The sequence below is a fragment of the Ochlerotatus camptorhynchus genome, unplaced genomic scaffold (genome assembly GCF_037179485.1).
Source record: "Ochlerotatus camptorhynchus isolate MF236.1 unplaced genomic scaffold, CSIRO-AGI_Acam_v1.1 ptg000362l, whole genome shotgun sequence".
Classification (NCBI taxonomy): Eukaryota; Metazoa; Arthropoda; class Insecta; order Diptera; family Culicidae; genus Ochlerotatus; species Ochlerotatus camptorhynchus.
In genome coordinates this window covers 62,837-73,337 of record NW_027040850.1, presented here as the reverse complement: position 1 = coordinate 73,337, position 10,501 = coordinate 62,837, and the positions used below count along the sequence as shown (strand labels likewise).

At 41.0% G+C, this 10,501-nt stretch overlaps 1 protein-coding gene across 1 annotated transcript; it reads left to right on the top strand.

Annotated features, from left to right (window-relative positions):
* Nucleotides 1-4,123: 4,123 nt before the first annotated feature.
* Nucleotides 4,124-4,645, top strand: LOC135709723 (uncharacterized). The gene is made up of 2 exons (XM_065232096.1): nucleotides 4,124-4,258; nucleotides 4,346-4,645. The coding sequence occupies exons 1-2, from the start codon at nucleotides 4,124-4,126 to the stop codon at nucleotides 4,643-4,645; spliced, it is 435 nt and encodes a 144-aa protein (XP_065088168.1).
* Nucleotides 4,646-10,501: the final 5,856 nt, after the last annotated feature.

Here is a 10,501-nt window from a genome sequence, read left to right as displayed (position 1 = left end):
CGCCTTCCTTCGGAAGGGAAGTAAAGCCGTTGGTCCCCGGTTCATGAGTTGATGGGTCGATGGGTAGGGTCCAGGTGTGGGAGCTGCCTTCCTGGCACGTCGGTAGCATTGGTGCTCAGCACGGAAAACAAGATCGACGGAAAAAACAAACCAAAGGAAAAAAAATATATAGGCCCAAGAATGCTACCCTGACAAACTCCTGCTCTAACAGGTAGTCGTTCAGATTTGGAATTTTGATAATTTACCTGCAAATTTCTGTCAGTTAAATAATTTTGAGCTAATTTCATAATATAGACCCTTGATGACAAACACAGTCAAATGCTTTTTCTATGTCTAGAAGAGCAACTCCAGATGAGCAGCCTTGAGATTTGCTTGAACTAATTAAATTGGAAACTCTTAAGAGTTGATGAGTAGTTGAATGCCTATGGTGGAATCAAAACTGCTCATCTGCAAAAATTTAGCTTGTATTGATGTGAAACATCATACAATTTAAAATTGTCTATTCAAAAAGCAAACTTACTGAAGAAAGCAAACTTATTGGACGGAAGCTAGAAGCTTCAGCTGGATTTTTATCCGGCTTCAAAATTCGAATAACTTTGCATTTGTCCATTTATCAGGAAAGTATGCCAAATGGAAACATCTGTTAAATATTTTTATCAAGAAAGACAAGGTACTCTCTGGGAGTTTTTTGATAGGAGCTTTCATATTTTGAATTTTTTTAGCTATAAATCTTAATTCGCCCAAATCAGTCCCCCAGGAATCTTCAAAAATATTTTCCTGAGAGAAAATATTCAGATAATCCCGAGCAACCTGATTCTCAATAGGACTAGTAAGACTCAAACTGAAATTATGGGAATTCTCGAATTGCTTATCAAGTTTCTGACCTTTTTCCGAATTTGTGATCAAAATTTGACCACCTTCTTAAAGCGCTGGAATAGGCTTTTGAGTTTTTTTTTCAGAATTGTTGTGAGCTTCCAAAAGGGTTTGGAACTCGGGTCTAATTTCAAAACATTATTTTCAAAAATTTGGATCCTCAAGGCAGAGAATCGCACATCCCACCTGTTATTTTTCATGGCAGGAACGCGTGTTCCTTGATATTGCCTCCTACAGACATTTTTCAGAAGGATCAAGAGCTGAAGAACATCCTTTATTAAAATTGAATCGAATTTAACCTCGCATTTTGGTTCTGAGGCAGCTCTTGCTTCATCTATAAAAGTATTCAGAGATTCAAGAAAATAAGTAACATTATCTTTGGTTTGCAAAGGAATATTTGGATAAAAGTTATATTCCATAAATGTTCGATAATGCACCCAATCCGTTCTATGGTAATTAATTGACTAGAAATTATTTTTTGTGATATTTCTTAGGCCTTGTACCTATTTCTTAGGTCTAAATAAGAATAAGAATAAGGACCAAGGAAATCGATACCTGTTACCGATACCGATTAAATCGATAGACTATTACCTAAAACACGGAGACAACCAGCCCAAACGACAAATTACGTTTCTCAATAAACAAAACAAGCTTACCCGTACTATGTTCTACTGGCTACCTACATAAAATCCCTAACAACAAACACCATACCAGAAAACATAAGACACTACCTATACACTTTATAAGGAATAGAAGCAATGCTTTTTCTTTAAGTCTATAACTAGACACTGAAGAAGTTTGCAAGTGGTAAACGAAAAACGTATCTGTTATAGTTCAACGTGATAGTGTAAGTAAAGAGTGAAAGTGAATTAGTGAAAGTGAAAGTGATACAAAAGTAGTAGAACTAAAAGGAGAAATCGAAGAAAAAGATATACTAAATGTCCAATTATTCGATTAATGATTAATCGTAAATATTTTTCTTGCTATTCGATGAAATATTCATCGGATTTTCAATTATTCAAGTGTAACTGACATCCCTTCTTATTTATACTCGTTTGATATAGCACAGTAGATAAAATATATAAAAGTACTAATTTATGTGAACAGGCATAGTCATGACATGAAAAGGATCATACATTCGTTGAAAAAAATGTTTAGCGTCTTTCTGCTAAAGGCTACGATTTGCCAACTTGTTTAGAGAAGGAGTTAAACGAGAAAAATTAAAAAGGGGTGGAGCTGGGTGGACACTGATATTCTGCGGCCTTCCAACCTGTCACAGACCCCGTGTGAAAAATATGGTGTAATATTACTTGCCAAAAAGGACAAAATTATCGTTATTATAGTGCATGAACTGACATTACGCTGCTTTTACTGCATTTGTTTATTTTTGTGACCTTAAAAATTACATGAGATTTTCGACATGATTGAAGTGCATCCTCTTGGATGTAATGTAAAAAATATTTTTTTGCTGTGTACGGAATATCTATCGACCTCTTCGAACGACTCCGGTAGGACGTCGTAGTCGATTGCTGTGTCCGCACACAGCTGGTACTGCTGCCAGTTGACACGATGGTAATTTCGCCGGGAAACTTGAAACCTATTGGCCGAGGAACCTATTTCGGCCACCACCCGAGCGATAGGTTGAGAGATGTTATCGCCAATGTTGCTGATGAAGATGTCGATGGTGGCATGAGCTCCGCATCGACTCAACTGGGTGGGAGTGTCCAGACACAGGATGTTATAGTAGGCTTCCTGCAGATCGTTGTACAAGATTGGGCCATTCTGGTTTCGCCGACTATTGCCTAAGGCATGATGCTTGGTGTTCAGATCGCCAGCGATGATGAAATTTTGCCGCCGTCGTGTTAGCTTGATGATTTCTCTTCGGAGGTCTGCGGCCGACCCGTCCCTAATGTTGGTTTGCGCGATGATGGTGATTGGACCAAGCGATGTGCTCACCTCAACTCCGATGGCTTCAATAGTTTTCAGCTGGAATGTTGGTAGTAGCCAGCAGCTGATGTTTCGTCTCGCAGCGATGGCCACTCCCGCTTCTCCGAAGCTGGTGCGGTCAATCCTTACGAGCCGAAAGTCGGGAAGGAAGACGTTCAGCTAGGGCTTCAAGTGAGTCTTGGAGATGTCGATGAGCCGTTCGTTGAGAAAGTCAACAAACTCGATGTTTTTGCTCTTCAAGGAGCAAGCATTCAAATTTAAGATCTTGATGGCTTCACGGACCATACTAAGTGACAAGGGACAGGGCAGCATGTAGCTGTTCAGATCAGATCTTGCAGGTGTGCATGATGATGATGACCTCGGCAAGTTCCTCCGAGGTCAACGGAGAATCGTCGACAGGCTCACCTGAGACAGCACCAGTGCATGATAAACCAGGGGCGGTGGAGGATCCTGGAATAGGCTGGGCCGCAGCAGCAGACAGACGTTAATAACTTGAGCACATAACCGTGTCTTGTTGTATTTGTCGTATTATACGCTAGATAAAAGCTTCTTTTATCGATCTGAGTGCTAAAAATACCTGGGAATGTATTTACATGGTCGTAGGGATACAAAGAGAAAGTCGACGAAGAGAACCTGTCAACGTTACTTAGGACCTAACGCAATGTTCAGCTTGATTTCACTTCGTTTCCAACATACACCATCAATAATATTGACAGCACTTTTGAGCTGGGAAGGAGAAGCAGATAGCACACAAATAGGCGTAGCAAAATAGCCTGTTTTGCTTTGAGAGTGTAGTGATTGTCCAGTGTGCAGTAAGAAAATGTACTTTTATGTTTTGTATTTTATTATGCAGCTAAATAATTTGACAAAACCTTGGTTAATGGTATCTCTCAATATTGATTTGAGTATATTAAATGAATGAATCGTCTATGTGATGTTTTGCTGTACCTGTTGTGGACATCTAGTACATCCTGTTCCCTTAACTTGTTGAGGACACCCTGTCTTGCCTCAACATAAAGGGCGGAGCCATTACGGAGCATGAAATGTGATCAAATTATTCGCAGTTCTACTTGTCAAACGCCCCCGGCTGGGTGAGGGATAGAGGATGACACACACACACACACAGCTGGCAATCGCCGAAGCACTGCATGGAATGAGGGTTCTTGATAACCTGTGTAGCATTATAAGGAGTTACTTCCAGAACCGGGTTCTAGTTTACGAGACGGACATGGGAGAGAAATCAATCCGGATCATGGCGGGTGTGCCACAAGGCTCTATCCTTGGCCCAACGCTTTGGAACGCGATGTACAACGGCGTGCTAACGCTGAAGCTGCCCAAAGGAGTCGAGATCGTAGGATTTGCGGTCGACATCGTGTTGGCGGTAGTAGGCGAGACGTTGGAAGAGGTGGAAATGCTGGCAACCGAGGCGATCGACACGGTTTCCAACTGGATGCAAGGAGCGAAGCTGCAGATAGCCCCCCACAAAACGGAAGTGCTATTGGTCAGTAACTGTAAAGCTGTTCAGCGAGCAGAAATTACCGTCGGGGAGAACGCCATAGCATCAAAGCGCGTGCTGAAGTATCTTGGAGTGATACTCGATGACCGGATAAGCTTCAATAGCCACGTCAACTACGCACGTGAGAAGGCGGCGAAGGCCATCAATGCGATAGTTAGAATCATGCCCAACAACTCTGGACCAAGCAGCAGCAAGAGGCGTCTTCTGGCTAGTGTATCGTCGTCGATTCTGAGGTATGGAGGTCCAGCCTGGGATGCAGCGCTGAAAACGAAGAAGAACCAGAGAAAATTGAACAGTACGTGGCCATGAGAGTCGTGAGTGCGTACAGAACAATTTCGATGGAAGCAGTATGCGTTATTGCCGGTATGATACCCATCGTCATCACCTTGGCGGAGGACACCGAATGCTATATGCGAAGAGATACAAGAAGAGTACGAAAAATTGTGAGAACGGAGTCGATGGCTAAGTGGCAACAGGAGGTGGGACGCAGCGGAGAACGGTAGATGGACACACAGGCTAATACCGATTCTTTCGACCTGGGTGAACAGGAAGCATGGAGAAGTCAACTTCCACTTGACACAGTTCCTATCTGGTCAGGCTGCTTTAGGAAATACCTGCATCGCATTGGACACACAACGTCACCCCTCTGTCCAGAGTGTGGCAACGTGGACGAAACGCCAGAGCACGTGGTTTTCGACTGCCCAAGATTTGAGGCAGTGCGAGTGGAGATGCCGGCCCTTAGCACGAGAAATGTCGTCAGTGAAATGTGCCGGGATGAGAGGACGTGGAGTGTCGTTAGCAGGGCAGTGACGCAAATTTTGTCACAGCTGTAGCGAAAATGGAGAGATGATCAGCGAGTTAGCAACGCCGGCTAGCTGAGCTAAAGAGAAGTGCTTCAGAACAGGCTCCCCCCCCCCCCCCCCCCGACGAAATACTCTAGGGGAGTTCCGGGGGATAGTGGCTAGAGGCGAGTAAGGTTTTAGTGGTTAAGAGTCCCACACTTGCCAGAAGGAGAACAAAGACACAACACAGTGACAGGCCGGGATTTTGAAGCTTTCCTTATCATAACAAAAAAAAACACACACACACACACACACACGCACACACACACACACACACACACACACACACACACACACACACACGCATTTTCGAATCTGTTCCTTCCTCCCCGGTTTTGGGTATTGACAATGTTTTTTCAATATATTGACGCAATGGCGAATTTTTGACAATAATGTTGATGATGTCAATACAGAAATATTTTCATTTATTGACGTCAATATAGAATATATTGATAATACGGTTATTGTCAATAAAAGCAATCGGCTAGGGTCCTGATGACGCTTAGTCTCGGGGGATGAGCTGAAGGGTTCTGCGATTCTTAAGGAACGGCCATCGTTCACTTTATCTCAGGCGAGTGTGTACATTAGAAGTGTCTGTGGAGTATAATTTTGTATACAATATTTGCTACATTGCATGAAATGTGTCAGAACTTTACATTATATATAATGTAAACGTATATGATATGTGACGCTCCATTTATGTGCATCATATTGAACAGAAATTTACACTACTTTTTCGAACTGTGTATATCATACGAGTTTACATTTTAGATCGTGTAAAGTTATGAGACATTTCAAGGAATAATCCAAATATTGTATGTAACCATCCATCTTTGTAAACAACATTTCTTGCAAGTTAAAAGTTTACGTGCAAATGAAGTTTACATGCATGAATGTTTGCATGCATGCATATTTACATCAGCAGTGAAGCTCGCAATGTTTTTATGTGTATAGGTGTTAGCTCTCTCGCATATTCTCAGCATAGTTCTTTTGCATACTTGCATAGAGCCACGGACTGAATTAATGGTTTAGACTACTTTTACGGTTTGTATGTAGTGGTCACACTCATTCTTTTCTGATTTTTGATTTTTGATTTTGAATTTGTGTCAAAATTTCTATGATTTCAATGTAAGCTGAAGAGCTGTTCAATAGAATCAGCACCCCATAATGAGCTGATCGTTCAGATTCGCGCTGCCAGATGAGCTGTTTTGCCCACCTCTAGCTTAAAGGCTTGGGCGTAAGTTGTGATTTAATTTGTGTAGTGAGTAGACTTATGTCCAACCACTACTCGTTGGATGCACACCTACACAAAATAAACCTCATGGATAGCATTGACAGCAATATATGTCGCTGTGGAAACGGTTACGATGACATCGATCATGCGCCTTTTGAATACCCTTGAGGCTCAAGGAAGACAACCCAATGTGCTCCTATAAGAAACGTGTTGGGAGCTCGTGATCTCTGCTATTCAGTCAATTTATGTGTTTCTTCTACTGTCTATAACCGCTTAGTTACAATGTCCTAGGTTTTAATTTGTGCATGCGCTTGTTTTAGAAAACTGTGGTGTTTGTTTAGTGTCAGTGTTGGGTTAGTAGGATTTGTAGGATTGTTGGTAAAATCGCTGTAAATTTAAAAATGTATAAATTTGTGTTAGTAGGATTAGATTGAAATTGATATTTTTATAAACTTAATTGGGCGAGGCAGGATCGAAAGGGTGTTGTGATCAACTGTGGTAGAAAAACTGAAAAACGAAGGAGATGATATGGATGGGTGGTGATAAGCTACAACTTGTAGCCTACAAGGAAGGAAAATGGAGGAAATAAAGAACGAATTGAAAACTGGATGGGAAAAGAAAGGCTTTTGATAGCTGGGATGGTCAACCATTGCCCAGAAGTATACCGATGTTCGTGCGTACAAGACGTGAGTGAACCGAACAAAGTGCCTCAAAGTTCAGTGAACAACCTCCTTCTGTTTTCGTTCAGGTACCTTAGTTTGACCAAATTTGATTTTGGCTTGGTTTTAAACAACCATTTGTCCTTCAGGACTTTCTTTTATTTGTTCCACGAATATCCTCACGCTCGGCACGTTTCGACCAAGTCAGTCTCGACTGTCTTGGTCTAAAACTCAAGGACCTTCCACTCTCCAGCTTGTAATTGCCAGAAAGGAGAGCATCCTCGGACTCGGAAGTCCTAATCGTTAAGGAGGAAGACTCTTCTCGGCTCGACCAAGGTGACCTTGTCAAGGTCAGCTGATATTTGCCAACGAAGGGAGACGCCGTTGCCAACAGAAAAGGCTGGTTGTGAATAGCCATCGCAACGTTCAAACACAAGCCTCCGATCCGCCATTGTCGTGACCACAACTCCAGTCACCAGGCGCCATCTTCCAGCCCAGAACACCATCGTGGTCAAACAACATCGGCCTCAACACAATCACCACCCGCGAGCGCTCGCCATCGTCCAGCAAACACCACCGGTACGTACCAAAGAAGCAGAACACACCCCACAATAGACCAATAAAACCATCTGCACCATAATATAATTTTAATAAATTTCTAGACTTTTTCCACCCACACTTTAGCTTTCAATTAATTTCACCATCACTAGAGAAATCCCACAGTTTCTGCACACTTTGTCCCGCGTAGCCCCTCCAAATTACCCAGTAGCATGCCGACCCTGTGACACAGTTCAGGGGTCTCATGCTACTGAGCTAGTTATCCGGGAGTCTTGGTTGAGCCACTAGGGTGAGTCTCATCTAGTCTCATGTTTAATATAACAATTTAATTTCTCTGTGTATTTTTTTTTCTTTTATTAGTTTGGGTTTGTCATGTTCCCTCGCCTAGATGATTCTTATCGTCGCCCACCATCGACAGCCGGTCAAACACCAGACGCAAATCCTGGCTACAATGCACACTCTGCGATACGACAACGATACCTCATGTTCCTCTCATGATCCTTCCCTCAACAATGACACTATTTTTTACTTCGAGTAAGTAATCGGTCCATCCCTACTAGTTATTAAGTTATTCTTGATAATTTACAAACAATTCAATATCGACTACATAAAGCTAACGCGGTTGAGCCTTCCTAATGAACGAATTGAAAAAAAAATGCGAATAAGTCCCTTCGAAAAATTGTCCTTGATTTATTAATCTTCTCCAATTGATTGAAAAACAATTGATTTGAAAAGACAACTTTTAGTATTAAATTTAATGAACATTTATTGTGCTAGCACTTTTTTCATAAATGAAATATTGTATCTCAAAAAAGCAAACATGGGTGGGGAAAGGCTAACCATAACTTTTCTCATCAATAGAAAGTTAAAAAGTGAATCGGTTAATAGATCGGAGCATCTTGTTATAAAATGTTTGGTTCATTTATTTCACAAATCATTGCTGATACTATCGGTGATCATTCAAAGGTGTATTCTTTTCTGCTTGATTACAACACTAAGCTGACAGAAGTTTAGTTATGCAGTCAAATATGTTGAGCAGTGCAATTTAAAAGATTCAGTTGCACTTCAGTTGAAGTAGGATGATAATATACTGTGGAATGGAGAAAAATGAACGATGTGCTCGATAAAATATTTCAAAACCTCACCGAAGCAAGTTGAAACTGACTTCTGGTCGCTGTCACCGTTGTTGACTGTCGGAAAGGCGCACTAAACAACACTGTTTGGAAAATTAATGCGCATGCACATCAAGAATTTAGTGTCTGCATATTGTGGCTCGTCCGCTTCGCCGTCCTTGTCGTCGTCGGTCTTTCAGAGTTTGTTTGTGCAATCGGTTTATCTTAAGTGGACCCTACACGATTGCTTTTATTGACAATAATCGTATTGTCAATACATTCTATATTGACGTCAATACATCGGTATTGACAATATTGGTATATTCACATCATCAATATTATTGTCAATAATTCCCCTTCGCGTCAATATATTGAAACGTGTGGGGTTTACTTTACCTCGCGCTCAAAGCACTTCCCCGCAGTTCAAAATTTTACACAGACAGAGCAAACCTATTCAAAGCCTGAACTTCCGCTCATGGCAAGTCCGTCCCATAGCATTAGTCAGCAATCCGAAAAAAAAACGCGTTTTAAGTTCGCTCCTTATGCAATGGAACAACTCGTTTGGCTGTTTTTTCAAACTTTTCCAGAACAAATTTGTTGAATTTATCCAGAATTATGATTAGCTACCACTTATTATGTAATAAATACCCAGTTTTTATTAAAACGCAAATAGGACCGATTTGCGCTGAGCGGCAGTGTATCATTAGTATTTCTTAATCTAGTGCATTTTAACACCAAACGGAATGTTATTATTACAGATGGCTTCCAAATTTATTTACCTTTCCGTATGTACCGTAAGATTTGGTAAAGCGAAACCAATCGTTGAGACATTTTCAAAAGTCTAACACTGCTTCTTGACGCCAAACTCGGCCTACGGATTCTAAACTCGGCCTAACGCATTGAAACGCCATTGAAACGCCAATGAATTCACTTCGGTCTATCGGATGAAGATAAAAATTGATTCGGTCGGAGCGCTTCTTTTGTTTTTGGGAATAATGGGTGCAAACCTTCATATCACGCGTTCTCATTGACTTCGTTCGGAAACGTATTAACTAAAGTATCGTACCAAACGCATAATTGACTTGTTAACTCTGAAATCATGGATTTATTTGAAGTTTTCTGCTCGATAGGCCCAAAATGGGCGATTAGCCCGAAGTAGTTCTCTATTCTATGCCAATTGGAAACATCTGTTAAATAATTTTACCAAGAAAGACAAGGTACTCTCTGGGAGTTTTTTGATGAGCATATAAAAAAACTTCATCATCACCTGGAGCTTTCATATTTTGAAACTTTTTAGTTATAGATCTTAATTCGCCCAAATCAGTCCCCCAGGAATCATCAAAAATATTTTCCTGAGAGAAAATATTCAGATAATCCCGAGCAACCTGATTTTCAACTAGCAAGATCCAAAATGAAATTATGGGAATTCTCGAATTGCTTATCAAGTTTCTGAGCTTTTTCCGAAGTTGTGATCAAAATTTTACCAGCTTATTTAAGCGCTGGAATAGGCTTTTGATGATTTGTTTTTTTCAGAATTGTTGTGAGCTTCCAAAAGGGTTTGGAACTCGGGTCTAATTTTGAAGCATTATTTTCGAAAAGTTTGATCCTCAGGGCAGAGAATCACATTTTAATTTGTTTTTGCAAATCCGGCCTGTTATTTACATGGCAGAATCGCAAGTTCCTTGACATTGCTTCCTAAGGACATTTTTCAGAAGGATAAAGAGGTGAAGATCATCCTCCATTATAATTGAATCGAATTC